The sequence below is a fragment of the Elephantulus edwardii genome, unplaced genomic scaffold (genome assembly GCF_000299155.1).
Source record: "Elephantulus edwardii isolate Elephantulus edwardi_28Jun2011 unplaced genomic scaffold, EleEdw1.0 scaffold00148, whole genome shotgun sequence".
In the NCBI taxonomy this organism is placed as follows: domain Eukaryota; kingdom Metazoa; phylum Chordata; class Mammalia; order Macroscelidea; family Macroscelididae; genus Elephantulus; species Elephantulus edwardii.
Genome location: NW_006399898.1, coordinates 7,605,172 through 7,625,683, shown reverse-complemented (window position 1 = coordinate 7,625,683; position 20,512 = coordinate 7,605,172). Strand labels below are relative to the sequence as shown.

The window sequence follows — 20,512 nt, the reverse complement described above, 5'->3', positions numbered from 1 at the left end:
TGTTAACCATCTGAATGTCTTTGGTGAAGTGTCTGTTCACATACTGTGCCCATCTTGCAACTGGGTTGTTTATCATGTTGTGGTACTTGAGTATTTGATAAATTCTAGATGTAAGTCCCTTATCAGACCTCTCATTACCAAATAGTTTTTCCCAGTCTGTGGCTTCCCTTTTATCCTGTTGGAGAAGATTTTGGATGTGTATAGGGATTTTGTTCTTAGAAGGTGCCATTCATCTGTTTTATCTTCTCCTGGTTGTAGGTAATACCACAGTTTTTCGAATATACAAATATATTTGAAGTTACTTTTGTGGATATGAGATTCTTTGTTCAGATCATTTTTCGGGACCCTGAAGTTTTGTTGCCTGGCTTCAGGTGTACCATATTTGTTAGCTGTGTTTTCTTAAGTGATGATAGTCACTTGCTTGATAAGTTAGGATGCTGGTCAGACTCCAGCTGAGAGAATTATTTTCTGGTCTTCCTCAAGTGTGATCTGAGCCTTCCCTTAGTGCTGTGCAGGGCCCAGGAGTGACGGGGCCGCTTGGTGACTGGGAACTGGCTTTGTCTCTTTGTAGAAAGGTCACTTTATTTCTTTCCAGGAAAAAATATGACCCCTTAAAAAGTCATTAATTATTTAGTTTTAGAAACTTTGAGATGATGTAAAAGATTTTTAATGACATTCCTAGAAGAATACAAATGGTTAGAGGATAGTGGGCACTGAAGACACAGTGAAAAGACTTATAGTTTATTCTTAAGAACCTTTTTAAAAACAACCTGTATATGTATGATTTTTACCGTGTAGAAAAATCAGTTGGAAAAGTCTTGAGAAGTCTGATGGTTGAAATGCAACCATAACCATTGCCATCAAGTAAGCTCTGACTCATAATGACCCTCTAGACGGAGAACTGTCACTTCGAGCATCCTAGGAAGTGGACTACCACATCTTCTCCCTAGAGGTGCAGATCACCCATCTTGCAACCAAGTGCTTAACTCTGGCCTAGCAGCACCAGGGTTCCTTAATAGCTGGAAACCATTACTAACAATTGCCTCTCTCAACTTCCTGGAATAGCCACATTGTATCTTGTAGACTCAACAACCTGCATTTATGCAGATGATACAACATTGCTTGCTGAGACAGAAGGTCAAGGACTGCAGTCTCCAATTTGTATTTAAAAAGATTCTCACCACTACGCCTTTTAGCAACATTGTGACAGATGGAGAAAAGATTGAGATTGCTAACAATTTCCACTTGCTTGGTTCTACAATCAACACTCTTGACACTAGGCCAGAAGACTAATTGCTTGGGGAAAATCTGCTGTCATGGATCTCTCCAGAGTGCTGAAGGGCAAGTATGTTAGTCTGGAGACTGAAGTTTTTCTGATCTAGGCCATGGACTTTGCAATTACGTGCTGTTCATCAGAGAGCTGGACAGTGACCAAGGATGACAGAACACGAATCAACGCCTTTGAGTTGTGGTGCTGGAGAAGAGTCTTGAACATACCATGGACTGCCAAGAAAACAAATAGGTGTATCCTGGAGAGGGTGAAACCAAGTGTCTTCTTGGAGGCAAGGACTTTGAAGCTCTATCTCACATACATTGGGCATGTTGCCCAGAGGGACCAGTCCTTAGAAAGGACATCATGCTTGGAAGGGTAGAGGGGTAGTGCAGGAGAGGAAGACCCTGGATAAGATGGATTGACACAGTGACTGGAGTAATGGGGACAGGTGAGTCAGAGACATTGAGATTGGCTCAGAATGGCGCAGACTTCAGAGCTGTTGTGCATACAGTCGCTATGAGTGACTCAACAGCACATCATTTGTAGATGTATTTGCTTCTCGTTTCCATGATAGACTACCCAAATTCAGCAGTTGTTATACTTTCTTTTTTCTTTCCATAAAGTTTGTTTATTTCTCTACAGAAATACTTCAGAGATACTGTGGATTTGGCTCCAGTTCACCACAAAAAGTGAATATTGCAGTGAAGTGAGTCACAGGAACTTTTCAGTTGCCTTGTGAATAGAAATGTTTATACTGCTCTGAAGTCTGTTGCATGTACAATAGCTTTATGAAAAAGTTTGTAATATGGTGAGAATTACAAAGGACACAAATTCGGTCAGCGTGTGCTGTTGGAAAAAAATGGTGCTAATAGATTTGTTCAAGCAGGGTTATTAGAGACCTACTGTTGGTTAAAAATGCAGTAGCTATGATGCACAGTCATATGAAGTGCAACGAAATGAAGTCTTTAGTCTTTTCTTCACTTATTAAGAGTTAACACATGCCTAGTGCAGGTCTGGCAGCATAGCAGCTCAGTCACGTGTCTACTTATTTTAATACCTTTGCATTGAAAGCCCAATGCTCCCTGGGAATAAGAGGAGACAGTCTGCATCCATCGCCTCAGAAACCCTGTGCAGCGGTTCTGCTCTGTTCTCCAGGATCAACTAGATGGCAAGGGTTTGAATACAGACCAGGCACAGTGTGATGTACTGTAGAAATGGAACTTACCCATAGCTGACCCTCTAGCGGGTTTTTAGAAGCAGTAAATTGCACAGGAGGAGAATGCCTGTGGAGCAGCTGGTGGATTTGAATGTGTGCGTTCAGGTGGGCAGCATAGCTCCTTACCATTAGGCCGCCAGCACTCCCTGAGCACAGTATGCTGGTGATGTTGTTTGCTGTTGAGTCAGAACTGACCCATAGCTGATCCTCCAGTGGGTCTTCAGAGGCAGTAAATTTTACAGGAGATTACCCATCCTTTTCCTGTGGAGCATCTGATGGATTTGAACTGTGTCCCTTTGGGATTGCAATGCAGTTTCTTACCACTTGGCACAATGTACAGGCTGGGAAATAGTAGGCATCTAGCAAAAGTTAGCAACTCCAAAAGAATGTTACACTTAAAATTTCTGTTAAGTCTACTCTCAAGCATTTATAATTTTTTTTTAAAAGCTAAAGATAGTGGAATTTAAAGGCTGAGCTTTTTTTTTTAAGTTATTTTCATTTTATTCGATGACGTATTTATTCTCGAGCCGTAAGTTTTTGTTTCCTCAGTTTCTTTGGGGCAGCCTCCTCTTTTGGTTTAGGACCAATCTGCTCCTTTTCAGTGAGGATCATCTCAATATGGCAGGGGGAAGCTCATGTAGGGGTTAATCCGACCATGAGCTCTGTACGTGCGGTGGCACATCTTGGGAGCTTTGTTCACCTGAATATGCTCAATGACCAGAGAATCAACATCTTAACCCTTCAGCATTCCTTTTGGCATTTATAAGCATATGCAGCACTCTTTTTGGGCCACCGACCCCACTCTTTGGCCTGGGCACACCTACCAACTTCACCATTGTAATGTTGGAATGGCACACGCTGCTTTTGCAAAGTGACATCTTTCAGATACTTGATGGCTTTCCAGATACGCATACCCTTGATAGCCTGGGCAGTTTCCTGGGTGTTCTTAGAATGGACCCGCAGATTTGAGCCTCTTGATTTTGTGGGATTTTCCAGGTCAAGTGAGTAGTGAACCATTTTGGGAGATCACCTGAGGCTACTCATGGGAAAAGGAAGAGCCGACTGAGCTGTTTTGTAGTTGGCAGTTTTCTAAACTGGAGATAGAGCATTAGTCTCTGAAACTCACATAGGACGTGGAAATGGCTTGGATTATTTCAGCTGCTTTGGTGTTTTCATGGCAGCTGCAAGAATATAAAACTGCAGGACTTATTTTTATTTGCTAGGTTCAAATACTTCCCCAGCATTCTGTACCTCCAGGTAGAAGAGGGCCAAGAATTCCTTGGGCTTCTTGGACTCCCTTAAGGAGCTCCACTGGCACAGCAGGGAGTTCCTGTGGCCTGCTCCCAGGGGCTACACAGCTCACCCACAGGAAGCACCTCTCGGGCAGTTCAGATCCATCAGCTGCTTCACTGAAGAAGCAAGAAGGTGAGCACTCTTCTGTGCAGTCCCCCCACCTCACCCCACTTTAGCAAAACAAGTGAAAAGAGTTTATTAAGGCCATAAAACAGAGGCCTAGCTAGTGAGTGAAAGGTGGGCCCTGCAAAAGCGGTAAAGTGAGAAAAGGGAAGGGGGTTGAGGATCCCAGAGAGAGACAGGTGAGCCCAAATCTTACAGCATGCTGTCAGCAGAAAAAGAGAAAGACAGCTTTCCTGTGCGATTTACAGCCTCACAAGCTCCCTGGAGGATCCACTGTAAGTTGTTTCTGACTTGGCATTTTTTAATCGTGTATGTGTGCTGCTAACTGATAGGTCAGCACTTTGAATTTACCAGTGGTTATGCAAGAGAAGGATGGACAGTCTTCTCCTATAAAGATTTACTCCTATAAAGATTTAGACAGTCTTGTACCTTGTGTTGTCCCATTCAGCAGCCACGGACTGCCCACTCCCTTTTCCTCTCTTACGCACGTGTGCAAGGCCTTCAGCTCACTGCGACTCAGAGACAGAGGTGTGGCTTTTTCTCTCTTTGAGCAACCAGTCATGTTCTGTAGTGTGGCTTCCTCGTTCAGTCAGCGTCCGTTTCTGCTCTGTACTGTGACTTTCTCATTCAGGCAGCCTGGACTGTTTCTCTTCCATAGTGTGACTTTCTCATTCATTCAGCAGGTTTTGATGGTTTCTTACTGGCTCTTCCCCAGAGTCATTGTTATAACCAGTGCTTTAGCCCAGTGTTCCCCATTTTTTTTTCCCATCTCTTACCCCATCAGATGGTGTTTGCTATGTTCAGAATCATCTGCTACTATTAAGAAAATATTTTTAAAAGCTGACTAACATGAATTTTAAAAATAATTTAAATCAGTACCTTTAGTGGAAAACTTATAGCACTTGTCTTAGTAGACAAAACTATAAAAATCAGTATAACCCAAACCATTATTAACATTGATAAGATTTTAATACTTAAAAAGATCAGAGTTACAAACCAATTTGCTTCCTATTCTAAAAAAGACAAGAAGTGTTATAACAGCGAGGCTAGCACCAAAGTGAAACTTTCTCTTAATGCAGAAGGGATATTAGAAAGGGATTAACGTATTTTCCACGTATAATGTGCCCACATATGTCATGTGCATGTGCATGGAAAATTAGCATGCATAGGGCTCCAGGGTTGACAGGGAACTGTGTTACGTTCTCATTCGTGTTACTGTGTGTGTCACCAAGTACATTTCAAATGCAGGAGTACTTGCGATGTTCCGATGTTCTAGAAGACATTGCCTTAACTGATACATCATAATCTTGATGTATCTCTGTTTGCTTTGTAAATGATTGACATTGGGTGACATTGTTATTTAGGCAATGATGCTAATTATGGCCAAGCCACTGTCACGCTTGATTAAGGTGTTTTGTTTATTTTTTTTTTAAATTACTTTTAGTGTGTGTGTGTGTGTGTGTGTTTGTGTGTGTACACCCTCAAATTGGATCTGACTGGCACAGAAGGAGATTGCTGTTCCTTTTCCCACAGAGCATCTGGTGGATTTTGAACCACATGGCTTTGGGATTGCAACAAGGCTTCTTGCCACTAGGTTGCCAGAACTCCCTTTGATTAAGTTTTTTTTAGCCATTTTTTTTCCCTTTTTTTTTTTTTTTATGTGTGTACCGTCAAATCGGATCTGACTGGTACAGGAGGCGATTGTTCCTCCTTTTTCAGCAGAGCATCTGGTGGATTTGAACCGCACACCTCTGGGACTGCAGTGCAGCTTCTTGCCACTAGGCCACCAGAGCTCGCCTGATTTTTAAGAATACCCTGATAACCATTTAGTGTACTATCTTTACTGGCCTCTTTTCTCTCAGGTCTGGTAATTGACATTACACATCTGTCCATGTAAATACTGGCTGCATTACAGAGCCATTTTAGAGTAGAGACCCCACAGCCCCAGGGGTGGGAATCCACCAGTTGCTCCAAAGGATAAAGAGGCTGAGTCCAAGAAACTGCACTGCAGTCCCAGAGCCCCTGCATCATAACCACCAGCCGCTCCACGGGAGAAAGATGGGCATCTCCTCCCATGTGATTACTGCCTCTGAAAACTCGCTCGAGGGTCAGCAGTGGGATGACTCTGTGTCAGTGGCACACAACAACAACAACTGCTGAGTTTTACGGCCTCAGAAACCCAGTGGAGAATCTGTGTCTGACCTGAGTTGATAGTAGTGAGGGAATGTGTATAGCTCACCCTCCAGTGGGTTTTTGGAGGCAGTAAATCACACAGGATGGAGCTTGTCCATCTTTCTCCCTTGGAGCCACTTGTGGATTTGAACTGAGTACCTTTGTGCTTAGTTAGCAGGCAGTGCCATGCCAAAAGACACCAGTCTTTTCTAAATGTATTACTATAAAATAAAAATAACTTTCCTTAAAAGACTCAGCACCCAATTAATCAGTCGTTACCTACGTTACCCAGGAAAGGGGACCCCAGACTTTAGGATAAATGTAGTGGGTTGCCTTAGTTAAAGCTCTTTCAGTTGCAAGGGAGCCAAGGGCAGAGGCAAGCACAGTGTCCCCTCCTCTCAGAAGACTCCACACTTGGTGCCAGCAGATCCCTTTTCTCCCTGGTGATCCTCCGTCTGGTTCTGAGGCTAGAACGCTTTTATGGTGTGTTTGTTTGTTTGTTTGTTTGTTTTTTAACTTTTACTTTATGTTGGTTTGAGGCTGTAAATCTTAACAGGAGCAAGCAGCCTAATTTTTCTCCATGGAGCACTGATGGGGTGAAACAGCTGTCTTTTTAGCAGTCCAGTACTTAACTCACTGCACCACTAGACTCTACAGGGCTCCAGAGCCTGATGAAAACTGGAAAGCTGCCCGGAGCGGAGCCATCTTTCTTTGTCCCCCCACCCCACCGTTTAATTCTTTGTTCACCCCTTTCCCCCAGTTTACTCATCATTTACTGAGGTTTAATGTGATGGCTGTGGTGGCTGAATGGGAACGGGATTACCTAGTTAGCAGCCAGGAAATCAGGAGACGAATTGAATTGGGAAAGACAGCTGTTAGGGTCCTCTACAGAGTACTGACGAGTGAAGACATCAGTCTGGAGACCAAGGTGCGCCTGATCCAGGCCATAGTCTTTGTAATTACTTAACTACGTGTATGAGAGCTGGACAATGACTAGGGATGATAGAGAATTGTTGCCTTTGATCTGTGGTGCTGGAGAAGAGTATTGAATATACCGTGGACTGCCAGAAGAACAAACAGGTTCGTCTTGGAGAGGGTGAAGCCAGCCTGCTCCGTGGAGGCAAGGATTCTGAGGCTTCGTCTGTCATACTTTGGACATGTTGCATGAAAGGACTGGTCCTTGGAGAGGGATGTCATGCTTGGAAGGGTGGATGGACGGAGAAAGAGAGGGAGACCCTCGATGAGATGAATTGTTACAGTGACGGGGGTAATGAGGGTGGGTGTATTGGAGACAGTGAAGTTGGCACAGGATAGAGCAAGTTTCAAGGCTGTTGTACTTAGGGTCACTATGGGTTGCAAGTGACTCGACGACATAATAACAACAGTCCTTTACAAGCTTATTCAACAAGCCCCCTGTTTTGGTAGATGATTAATACTTTTCATTTTTTTTTCTATATTTTATTAATTTTCATAAACATTTACAGAGATTTTGGGTTTCCATTCATTCATTGTTGCACTATTCTCTCTACCCTCCTCCCAGTTTGTTCTTGTCCAAATGCCACAGTGCTTGTCAAAGCCAGTTCTGATTAATCTTCTTTGTCAGTGTGTCCTTTGCCATTCCCTATCACTCCTCCCTGAGAGAGACTTCACCCTGAGTCATAAGGAAAAGGGGATGGCGTCTTCTCTTAGCTACTTCCTGCTGAAAAGGGACGCTGTGGGTTTCAGGGTGAAGATCTTCTCTCACTACTCTAAAGGGCCCCTTTGGCAGTAGGAAACACATAGACTATTATGGAGATTGATTTTGGAATTTAGATGCACTCTTATTGATTGGGCTTGGCCGTACATGTTCATATCCTTGAAGATGTATCATGGGGGTGTTGCAACCTAGAAGACACAAATTTGACTAACAAAATACTTTTCATTTTTAAGTACAATTGTTTTGTGAATGAAGAGCTGAGACAGCCCATTTTGATTCTTTTCTATTGATCCCCACATCCCTTAAAACTCCTGCAAAAATAGGTATCTTGTGGATGTCCTCAGTAGTCTTGGCACCGAAAATATTTATGATCTTCCAAATGAGGTTCATTCTTCTCACTCCGGCTTTGAGTGCTGCAGTGTCCCGGGAAGAAAATGGGGTGTGGTAGTCTATCCACAAGAAGGTTGGCTAGTCTCCCCCTTAAACTGAGCTGATTCAGTAGCAGAAATGAGAAATTTCACCCCCAGGAAGGAGGAAGCAGGGAATGCTCTCTGTGTCCTTCAGGGTCAAGATTCCTGTGTCAGGAATAGTATCTTGCTAGTAACTGAGAAGCCATATGGACTGAGATTATTATCTAGCTGTTAATTGAGAAGCTCTATAGATTGAGGGATTTTATCTTGGTGTTAACCTGAATTGTGTCCTGTTAACTTGCCTAACAACCCCCCTATCTGTGAGTATGCTTCTGTGAAGCCTGTGTGGTTACTGCAATGGATTTTGGACCCTGTAAGTGGGAGTAGGAATTGGGGAGGCCATGTCTGACCTCATAAGAGTTAGATTTGTGTTTTGGATGTTGTTGGCCTTAGTTACCCTGTGTGGTTTTAGGAGAGGTTGGACTGCTGTTTCCATGTTACCCTTTTTACACTTGGCCACTCCTAGAGTTTTTAGACTTTGACCCTCAATCCTGGGCAAAACTTTCTTTTATTATTTAGCAAAGTTTTAAGGGTGTTGTTGTTGTTAATTGTGTACAATAGGGTCGGAATCGACCTGTAGCTGACCCTCTGGAGAGTTTTCAGAGGCAGTTAATCTCATGTCAAGAGATTGCCCATCCTTTTCCCATTTAGAAACTGCTGGCCTTGAACCCTGTGTCTTCGGGATTACAGCGCAGCTTCTTGCCACTAGGCCACCAGAGCTCCCTGTGTTAGTATTCATTAAATATATTGTATTGAATGAACATGGCCCACTTCATAGATTTGAAGCTTGATAGTCTGTTTTTTTTTAAAAACCTTCTTTTTTCCAATTTGGATAGCTTTCTGTCTTTGTTAATTATGCTGGCTAAGGCGTCTAATAGTAAGCACCCTTGTCTTTTTCCCAGTTTCAAAGCAAAAGCTCCATCTTTTTCTATTGAAGTTTAATGTTAACTGTTGGCTTTTCATATATTCCCTGAATCGTATTGAGAATGTTCCCTTCTTTTTCTTCCCAATTTTTAAAAAGGTTTTCATTAAGAAAAGGCCTTCGATATTTTGACATGCTCCCCAACCCATCTGTAGACATAGTTATGTGGTTGTTTACCTTTTTTTCTGTTGGTACGATTTATTACAAAATAATGAACCATCCCTGCATTCCTGGAATAAGTTTTACTTGGTCATGATATTATCCTTTTGATATACTATTGTATTCTGTTTGCTAATATTTTGTTGAGAATTTTTGCATCTGTTTTAAGGAGAGATAATGGCCTATAGTTTTCTGTTGTCTTTGGTTTGAGTATCAGAGTTATGTTTGCTTCATAGAATGAATTAGAGTGTATTGTCCTGCTCTCTCTTTTGGATGAGTTTAAACAGTATTGATTTCAGTTAATCTCTGAATGTTTGATAGAATTTCCCAGTGAAACCTTATGCTCCAGGACTTTTTTCTTTTAAGGTTTTTATTTGAAAATTTTTGATTACTGATTTAATCTCTTCACTTGTTATATGAGTCTGAAGAGAACTTGAGTCAGTTAGACTAGATTGTGTGCTTCTAGGAATGTGTTACCTTTAGGTTGTTCACTTTGTTGCTTTGTAATTAAGCATATTCTGCCAGATTTCTCAAATCTTGATGGTTCAAGTGTAATGCTTCCGCTTTCTTTTTGTATTTTGGTTCGTTATGTCTTTTTCTCCTAATTAGGTTAGTTTCAATTTCATTCATCTTTTGTGAGAACCACCTTTTTCCCCCACTGATTTTTTTTCTCTATAGGGTTCCCCCTCCTTTCTCAGTGTTATTTATTTTTACTCTGATTTTTTTTAAAGTTTCCATCTTTTTTTTTTTTTTTTTACTTTTACTGCATACAGTACTTATATTTTCATAGGACCCTTTTTTTCCTTTTTTAGATTTTTTTTTATTATTACTTTATTATTTTGTGTGTGTACTGTCAAATTGGATCTGACAGGTACAGGAGGAGATTGCACCTCCTTCTCCAGCAGAGCATCTGGTGGAATTGAACTGCTTACCTCTGGGATTGCAGTACAGCTTCTTGCCACTATGCCACCAGAGCTCCCTATATTTTCATAGGACTCTTAAGAAATTTGTGATGTCTCTTTTAATTTTATCTTGGCCTTTTAGTGGCTTAATAATATGCTTTTTTTTTTTAAAAAAAATGTATGTTTGTGTGTTTGCCAGGTTTCTTTTCTGTTATTAATGTCCAGCTTTATGCCATTGTGGTCAGAGAGAACAATATAATTTCAATCTTTAAATAAAAAATTTATCAGGACTTAGTTTATAACCTAAAATGTGGTCTATCTTAGAGAATGACCCATGTGCATTGCAAAGGATGTATATTGTACTGTTTTTGAGTGGAGTGTTCATGTGTGAAGTATATTAATTTAAGATGCTGTTCAGGTTTTTGCTTTATTTATGCTTTTGTAGATGTCTTGTCCAGTTTTGAAAGTGGTATTTTGAAGTCGCCAACTATTATTATGGTACTATAAGTTTCTCTCTTCAGTTCTACTAGTGTATGCAATTGCTTTAAATATTTAAGTGGCCTCACATTGGGTGCATATATCTTTATGACTTACATTGTCATTATCTGAGCCTTTTAAGCAGTATGTACTGTTCATCTTTGTCTCTTCTACTGAATTTATAATAACATTTACTTGCCTTATCTGATATTAGGATTGCTACCCTATGTCTCCTGAGTTGTTATTTGCATGGAATGGTTTTCCTTCCTTTCACTTTCAGCCTCTTTGTGTCCAGGGTTTAGGAGGCTCATTGTAGAGTGGACCTGAGGAAGGGGAAGGGAGGGAAGTGTGTAACCCAGCCTTTTGGTAAATTTTGGTTAAAATCACACACACACACACACACACACAGACACACACACACACAGACACACACACACAGACACACACACAAAAGCCTAGCCCCTTTCCAAAATAAAGACTTTTATAAACAGCATACATTGCTTTTAAGATCCACTCTGCCATTCCCTTTTTTAAAAAATTATCATTAAATTTTATTCATTTTAATGAACATTTACAGAGATTTTGGGTTTTCATTCATTCATTGTTGCACTGTTCGCTCTACCCTCCTCCCCAGTTTGTTCTTCTTCCCCTGCCCCCGAATGTCTGTTTTAATTGTCCAATTGCCACAGTGCTTGTCAAAGCCAGTTCTGTTTAATCTCCTTTGTCAGTGTGTCCTTTGCCATTCCCTATCAATCCTCCGTGAGAGAGACTTCCCCCTGATTCATAAGGAAAAGGGGATGGCTCTCTTAGCCACTTCCTGCTGAAAAGGGACGCTGTGGGTTTCAGGGTGAAGATCTTCTCTCACTACTCTAAAGGGCCCCTTTAGCAGTAGGAAACACATAGACTATTATGGAGATTGATTTTGGAATTTAGATGCACTATTATCAGTTGTGCTTAGCCGTACATGTTCATATCCTTGAAGATATATCATGGAAGTGTTGCAACCTAGAAGACACAAATTTAACTAGCAACTTAAAAGTACATGCGTCAAAAATTAAAAAGCAATAATATTCCAAGTAGAGGTTCTAATAGTGGCACAAGTCAAGTTACAGAGGGAAGGTGGTTCTTACAATAAAAGGCCTATAGGCTAGCACTTTGTCTATTATAGTGTAGAGGTTAGGAACCACAAGATGTAGAGGCCCAGCTATGTCATTTATGGTTCTTAAGTCCTGGAGCAAATTCCATCTACCACTGGGTTGTTTTACAACTTGGAAGTCCACATGCAGGGCAGAGTGAAGTAAGGAACTGCTTATGAGGTTTTCTGTCCATTCCAACAACTAAGAAATCGTGAGAAGAGTTGGGACCTCAGAAGGCTTTTAGGACCAATTAGTAAGCTCTGTGTCCAGGAGAAAATGAATATACTTACCAGTAATGTTAATGCTCACCCACAGCTCTTCTGGGAGGATCAAAATCGTTGATCTGCCACTCCCTTTTGATTGAGATTTTTAATACATTTACTGTAGTTTGGATAAAAAACCCAAACCACAGTCTTTACCATTGAATTGAATTGAGGGTCACTATGATTGTTCGTAATGGTCACTAATCACTAATGATAATTGGTGACTGGAATGCAAAAGTAGGAAACAGTGAAGAAGAAACAGTAGTTGAAAAATATGATAGAAATGTAGCTGGAAATAGAATGATTGAATTTTTTATTTACAATGATATACAAAAGATGACTTTATATGTAGATCTCATCAGATGGGTTGCATAGGAATCAGATTGACTACATTTGTGGAAGAAACCATTGGAGAAGCTCAATATCAGCAGTCAAAACTAGGCCAAGTACAGACTGTGGGTCAGATCATCAATTACTCATATGCAAATGTAAATTGAGGCCGAAAAAATTTAAATTAAGTCCAGAGGAACCAGCATATGATATTGAATCAATTCTGTCTGAATTTCATGTTCATCTTAAGAATAAAAATGGATGTCAGAAGAGACTCTGAGAATTGCACTGGAGCATTGAGAAGACAAAATTGAAGGAAAACATGTTGAAGTGAAAGAACTGAACAGACAATTCCAAAGGGCAGCTTAGGAGGACGAAGCAAAAAGTATTTTAATGAAATGTGCAGAGAGCTGGAATTGGAGAATGGAAAGTAAAGAACTTGCTCTGCATTTCTCAAGCTGAGAGAACGGAAAAACAAATTAAAACGTTGTGTCACAATATTGAAAGCTGCTATGTGCAATGTATTGAATGACCCAGAAAGCATCAAAAGAAGATGGAGGGAATACAGTCACTGTACCAGAAGTAATTGATTGACACTGAAAAATTTCAGGAAGTCCCCATATGAGCAGAAGCCAATGGTAATGAAGGAGGAAGTAGTAGCTGCATTGACGGCATTGGCAAAAAATAGGGCCCCAGGAATCATTGACATACCAGCTGACTTGTTGTAGTTAACAGATGCAGCCTTGGATGCACTCACCTGACTATCCCAAGTGAGACTTTAGCGGTGAGAACACAGGCAATGGCATTTCGAGCAACCCGGATTTTGGAGAGTTTAGAACATGCACTACCTTTGGCAATGCATAGCTGGGAAAGCTCCACTTTCAGATTGTCCAGCTGTTTCAACAGCTCTTCCTTCTTGCCGTGAAGGTCCTGAGCCTTGATTTTGGCCATGGCTGAGCTGAAGAACCTGGCTGCTGCCTGATCCAAGCCCAAAAGAAAGAGTGCCATAAACCTTTTTGTGCATTAGCTGTCCATCTTTCTCCTATGTAGCTCTTGGTGGGTTTGAACTGTTGACCTTTTTTTTAAAAAAAATATTTAATATTGATTTGCATACAAAATTTGTATACATTGAGTTTCATTTATATACATTGTGGTTCCTACAGTCCTGTATTCACATTGTGTTTCACAGTTGACCTTATTAGTAGCGCTATACCACCAGTGCTCCTCAGTTGCTAATAATCGCCTTAATTATTAGTACATTGCTATCTGAGTGTCCTTGGCCTTTATCTGTTCTTAATATTGTTTCATCAGTTTATAGTAGTGAGCTTTTGTGTCATCCCCCCCTTTTTTTGTGTGTGTGTTTTTGATCAATTTTCTTAGTAGTTACCAGGATTGCTGTCTTTAAGAGGTTATGGTACCAACTTGATTTCAGTAGCTTCTATGAAAATCTGTATCTTGTCACCAGCAGCCAAGGAATCAAAAGATGGTTTGCTCTAGGGAAAGCTGCTGTCAGAAACCTCTCTAGTAGTCTGGAGACTAGAGTGCACCTGAGTCAGTCCATGATCTTTTCAGTTACTTGCTGTGCATCAGAGAGCTGGACAGTGACTAGAGGTGACAGATGACTTGATGCCTTTGAAGCTGTGGTGCTGGAGAAGAATGCTGAACATACTGTGGGCTGCCAAAAGAACATACAGATTTATCCTGGAGAGGCTAAAACATGAAGCTCTGTCTCACATACTTAGGCCATGTTTCCAGGAGGGAAAAGTGTCTGGGAGAGTGAGGGACAGTGTGGGAGAGGAAGACTGGATGAGATAGATTGATACCGTGGCTGGGGCAGTGGCACCAGGTGTGTTGGGGACAGTGAGACTGGCTCAGGACAGGGAAGGGTTCCAAGCTGTGGTACACAGGGTTGCTATGAGTTGCAGGCAAATTGATGACACATAACAAACTTTCCCCTTATTTTTTTTACCACTAATTATGTGTTTATATGTCATTTTTCCTGTACCATATATTTTTGTTGATTCTTTTTTTACCAGACCCTTTATTATTTATAGATAAAAAGCCCTTTTGTCTAACTTCTAAAAACATGTATAGTATTGAATCTTCATTAAAAAGGACTGCTAGAACCTGTAGGAGTCTTGGTTGTGTTGTAGTGGTCAGGTACTCAGCTGCTGATGGAAAGCATAGTGGTTTAGAACCCCAGCAATGCACAACAGAAACATGTGCCAGCCTGCTTCCTTAAAGGGTGGTTGTTTTTGTTGTTATGGTGCTGTCGAGTTGCTTGCGACTCGTAGTGACCCTGTGTACAACAGTCCTAAACTCTGCTCTGTCCTGTGCCAATCGCACTGTTTCCCATCCTGATTACCCCAGTCACTGAATCAATCCATCTTATAGAGGGCCTTCCCCTCCTGGGCTGTCACTCCTCCCTCCCAAGTATGATGTCCTTCTCCAAAGACCAGTCAGCCCCTCCTTACAACATGTCCAAAGTATGTCAGACAAAGCCTCAGGATCCTTGCCTCCAAGGAGCAGCCCGGTTTAACCCTTTCCAGCATGAATCTGTTTGTTTTCCTGGCAGTCCATGATACTCTCAATACTCTTCTCTAGCACCACAGCTCAAAGGCATCAATTCTCCTTCTATCCTCCTTTGTGAATGTCCAACTCTGATGCATAACAAGTGATAGCAAAGACCATGGCCTATATCAGATGCACCTTATTCTCCAGAGAGACTCCATTGCTCCTCAGTACTTTGGAGAGGTCCCTAACCGCAGACTTTCTGATTGCAATATGTCTTTTAATTTCCTGGCTACTGGTGGCCGAGTGTATTGACTGTGGAGCCAAGCAGACTAAAGCTGTGAACAATCTCAGTCTCTTCACCATCCATCAGATGCTGCCAGTTGGTCCAGTGGTGAGAATCTTTGTCTTCTTGACAATGAGCCTCAATCCTGTTCTGCATACAGGTTGAAAAGGTATGGAGACAGGGACCTTTAAAGGGTTACCACTCTAAAAAAGTGTAGTGTACACTGTTCTAGGTCCTTTAGGGTTTCTGTCACCTCAGCAGTAGTGGGTTTAATACAACCTGTTCCTTTGTCCTGGACGAGGCATAGACTGTAGTAGGAGCATCAGACTGAATTCTGGGCTCTCCTAGCCATTTATAGTTAAAATCAGCTCCATGATGTTTTTAATTGTGGGTTAAGGTGCTTTCTGAGGAATCTGATAAACAGCTGTTAAAATTTTAAGTTATATTTGTTCTGTTGTTAGGAATATGCACAGCAAAAGATATACCTAGTAAACAGTTTCTACTGTTTAGTAATAATTATTACATTCTTGAAGTTGTTCAGTATTCTCACCCTCCATTTTAGAGTTGTTTCTCATATTAAAAAAACTCAACTGCCCTCTGAGGTTTCTCTCTAATGTTTAGTGTTGCTGTTGGCTGTTTGATCCTCTGGATAGACACTAACAGTATTATCTCAGACGAATAGCTTGATGGTCACATCTGTGCTCCGTGACTCCAAAAGGTCTAGAGCCCATGAGAATTTTGAGATTCTGTACGGCATTTTCCTTTACGTTTTTTTTTTTGTTTTGTTTTTTTTAATTGTGAAAGAGTATAATGACTAACCTACAGTTTCTTTTTTCAGATTATCTTGATAATGGTAATAATAAAATGGCAATTCAGCAAGCTGATAAACTGCTGAAGAAACATAAGGATCTTCATTGTGCTAAGGTAAAAGCTTCATTGCCCTTGAGTTATGTTTTATGGGTTGTATGGTGTATTTCTTTACTTTAAAAGAGGAGCCTGGCAAGGGAGCTCTGGTGGCCTAGTGGCAAAGAAGCTGCACTGCAATCCTGAAGGCGTGTGGTTCAAGTCCACCAGATGCTCTTCTGGAGAAGGAGGGGCAATTTCCTTCTGTGCCAGTCTGATCAGATTTGATGGTACACAACAAGAAAAGGGGGGGGAAAAGAATTTTAAAAATAAAAGGAAAAAATAAAAAGAGGAGCCTGATGACACAGTGGCTAGGGCAGTTTGACTGCTGACCAGAGGGTTGGAGGTTTAAACCCACTGACCACTGCATGGGAGAAGGATTGGGCAGTGTGCTCGGTCCACATTGATAGCCGTGCTGTTCTGAAGCGCAGTTCTGTGTGTGCTACAGAGTCTTTCTGAGTTGGAATTGACTCAGTCAGTGACTCTGGTGACTTTGAGTTTTAGTTTTATTTCCTTCAAGAACCATTATTTGTGATTTATTTCACAGTGCTATTCAGACCATTAATTTTTTAAATTTATTTGAGGGAAAGTTTAGAAATTCATATTGGTTTTTTCAAAACTACACTTGCCATTTATTTTCTTGATCATCTAAATAATTCTCAATGGTAATTTTTTTTTAAACATTATGATTAGCTCATTTCCCCAGGACCCTTTGATGTTGTACATGTAATATTGTACACATTTAGTGTAACTGCAATAGGAAAGAATTTGTTTTTCCTTGTGTGCCTTTGAGTCGGATCTGACTGGCACAGGAGGAGATTGCCCATCCTTTTCCAGCAGAACATCTGGTGGATTCGAACTGTACACCTTCGGGATTGCAGCACAGCTTCTTGCCTCTAGGCCACCAGAGCTCCCTAGGAAAGGATTTTGAATTGCTTTTATTTTTTGTCCTAAGATTCCTTTGCTTGAAAAGCGATCCAGGTGTCTTTTACAGGTTGTTCCTTTGAGTGGGCTTTCTTTATGTCCTTGTTGCTGTGTTATGACCATTGTTCTTTGTTTCCTGCCAGGTTCTCAAGGCAATCGGTTTGCAGAGAACTGGTAAGCAGGAAGAAGCGTTTGCCTTGGCGCAGGAGGTGGCCGCACTTGAGCCCACCGATGACAACTCGCTTCAGGCACTGACCATTCTTTACCGGGAGATGCACCGACGTACGTGGCTTTCCCTCCCTTATTCTCAGAACCTCCGCTTGAATTCTCTGCATGCTTTTGTCAGAATGGAGCCCTGTGGTTTAGCAGGTTGTGGGCTGAGCTGCTGACCCCATGGTCAGCCTTGGGGTCCACCTGGTGCTCCACGGGACCAGGATGAGGCAGTTGTATACGGCCTTGGGAAAGGATGGAGGACTGCACCGCGAGTCAGGACGACTCAAGGGCAGGAACACTTGTGGATTTGTCCAGCTGACTTGTTCTGTATGATTTGAGGGTGTGGAAACAGGATAAACAATGGCAGGTGATTCCTTAATCATAATTTAGAGTTGGTAGCCAGAAAAGATACTATACATATGTTAGAATTGGAACAAGGATGAGATTGAACTAAGTGGTGTCATTGTCATAGGAAAATTTAAACACAGACTGAAGAAGATAGAATGATACTTAAAAAAAAAATTACCTAATTTTGTTACTCTCTCCTTCCAACTATCATTAACGTGGGGTCAGTTTTATTTTATCTGTGACCCTCCCAGAGTTTTTTTTGTTGTTGTTATTATGTACTGTCAAGTGGGATCCAAGTGGCACAGTAGAGCATCTGGTGAATTTGAACCTCATGCCTTTGGGATTGGAGCACAGCTTCTTGCCACTAGGCCACCAGAGTTCCCTCCAGATTATTTTAAAGCATATCCTAGATAGCCTCTCATTTCATTTTTAAATAAGAGGTTGTTCTAACTAAAGGCTTTCATTTTTTAGAAACACTTTGTTCTAAGTAACATTTTCGTAATGCTGAGATGAATAGTATCTGCCGAGTCATTTCTGACTCGTGGGTGGAAGAAGTTGGAGCTCCTAAGGGGTGTTAAGGCTGTGAGCTCTGCTGGACCGCTGCCCAGCATACCTCTGGGCACTTTCAACTGTAAATCTTGCAGTTAATAGTCAAACGCCTAATTGGTCCTATTGCCCAGGTGCTCTTTTACGGTGAGTGTTAGGAAATAAATTATATATAATAATAAACACTCATGTTTCTCATCAATCTTAATTTTCCTTTTACCCTAAGATCAGATTCTTTATTCTGAATATTTTGTATCCTCTTGCTTTTGTTTAAATCTTTATCACATTGGTATCTTCCAGCTTAATGTTGACCTTCCTCCAATGGGTGGGTGTTTGCGGCAGTAAATCATTGAGGTGATTGCTCCTCTCTCTTCCTTGGAGCTGCTGGTGAGTTTGAACCACCAGAGAGGTGCGGCTTTGATTAGCCTGCTCCCCGTGAGCTGCGTCTCCAGACTTTTTACTGCCATGGAAACATTCACAGGGTGATGGTCTACATTGGGGAGATCATAGGGAGTTTGTGTGGTCATCTTGAAAAGATAAAGAGAATTAATGCTAACTTGTCTTCCAAATTTATTCTCACAACAGCAGATTTCCAGTTGTTCCACATCCTTGTTAATGAGACTTTCTTGGATAGAAAAATTTTTGTCTGTCTGCTGACGCAGATAATGTTGTCTTATGGTTCAGTTTTGTTTTTCATTCTTATAAATGATAAAAGTTGAAGTGTTAGGTGATTAATTGAGAGATAAAGACTTTTCACCTCAATATTTTTTTAATATATATATTGTAAAAATTATCTATTCCACAAATACACCTTGTTTCTCTGCAGTGTCAAGAATGAAAGTTGCTATTTCAAACTGTGTAACTCTTAGTCTATAAAATATGGATCAGTTGGCAACATACTGAAATAGATATTTATCACTATAACAGTTATTTAGAAGATTCAAAGATGATAGGCAGAGGTGGAGGAGCAGAGGCAGTCATGGTCAGGGAAAGTCTGGAGACAGGATTACCTTCGTATGGTCGTAGCCACTGTGTAGAAGAGGGAGGAAGAGAGTCTAGACAGAGGAAGCCATGTAAATAACAGAGGGTTGAAACAGCACTGAAAATCGATAGGAGCTACAAATAGTTTGCTGTGGCTTGAGCATAAGGTCTTGGGCCAGGAGTTAGTAGAGAGCCAGAGAGGCAAGGTCCTTGTTTGTGAACGAGAGACCCCCCTGGCCTACTCTGAGCTTCATCAGAATGACATTCAGCCAAGATGAGGGAGTTGATGAAATGAGAGAAAGAAAATACTGCTTCCTTAATGATAGGAGCTACCTATTTCTGCCAAAAAAGAAAATGAAAATGCAATGAAATGCTGTCAGGCTTTCTTGGATCATTGAATTTAACTTCTATCTTATTTCTCTTTACTTCAGCGGAATTAGTTACAAAACTTTATGAGGCAGCTGTGAAGAAAGTTCCTAATAGTGAAGAGTACCACTCACACCTCTTCATGGCTTATGCCCGAGTGGGCGAATACAAGAAAATGCAACAGGTAATTCCATTCCCCAAACCTCCAGTGTGTGTGATTTCCTATGAGAGAGGAGAGTCTTACTGTGATTCGGTGGTGGTGTGTATGTAAAATGGAATTTATGTACTCAGCGACCAGTTAGTTCTCCTTGTGTGCTTTAAAGGAAGATGAAGTATTATTCAAATTTTGGAAGTGATTTATTTGGAAAAAGTTCTTTTGTGGCTGTGTGTCATGTTTTGTTTGGTTCTGATAAATCAACTTGGTTTTGTCACTGATTGAAATTGTTCATTTTCCAGCAAATGGGTCAGAATCCCAAAGCAAAAATGAGCAGATATAGAAAAAGCAATGTATTTAGACAAATTTACGTCTCATTTGTAAAGATAATTGTTTATGGCTTGCTGAGAATTTTGTCAACAGGAAAAATTCTCTGGCCTGTGAGGTAGGTTTTTGGCCTCAGGCAGCTTATTTAGTATTCTTTAGGTGTCCCTATGAAAGAGTCTTGTTTGGACCAATGCAGAAAGAGTTGACAGAGATGCCAGGGAAATGAAAGGCACACAGTTTAGCACATAACAAGTAAAGAAATCAAGCATGTGTACGTCTCATTTCCTAGAGGGCAAAGCTTGCTGCTTTGAGTATTTGCTGTGTCTTAGTCTTTATTTGAGATATCAAACTGTGGCATGATTCAGACAGGGCAGAAGATGCTATATTAATAGAAAGCTTTTCTTCTTAAAAACAACCTTTATAAAGGGGCCCTTTAGAGTAGTGAGAGAAGATCTTCACCTGAAACCCACAGCGTCCCTTTTCAGCAGGAAGTAGCTAAGAGAATACGCCATCCCCTTTTC

The 20,512-nt window shown here is 41.0% G+C and overlaps 1 protein-coding gene and 1 pseudogene across 1 annotated transcript in view; one reads left to right on the top strand and one right to left on the bottom strand.

The window, feature by feature from the left end:
• Positions 1-20,512, top strand: part of NAA25 (N(alpha)-acetyltransferase 25, NatB auxiliary subunit) — a 76,727-nt gene that overhangs the window by 8,061 nt on the left and 48,154 nt on the right. The window contains exons 2-4 of the mRNA XM_006894677.1: positions 16,068-16,153; positions 17,200-17,338; positions 19,576-19,694. Of these exons, the coding sequence (XP_006894739.1) occupies positions 16,068-16,153; positions 17,200-17,338; positions 19,576-19,694 (344 nt within the window). The remainder of the gene's footprint in view (positions 1-16,067; positions 16,154-17,199; positions 17,339-19,575; positions 19,695-20,512) is intronic.
• LOC102855673 lies at positions 3,006-3,506 on the bottom strand (annotated as a pseudogene).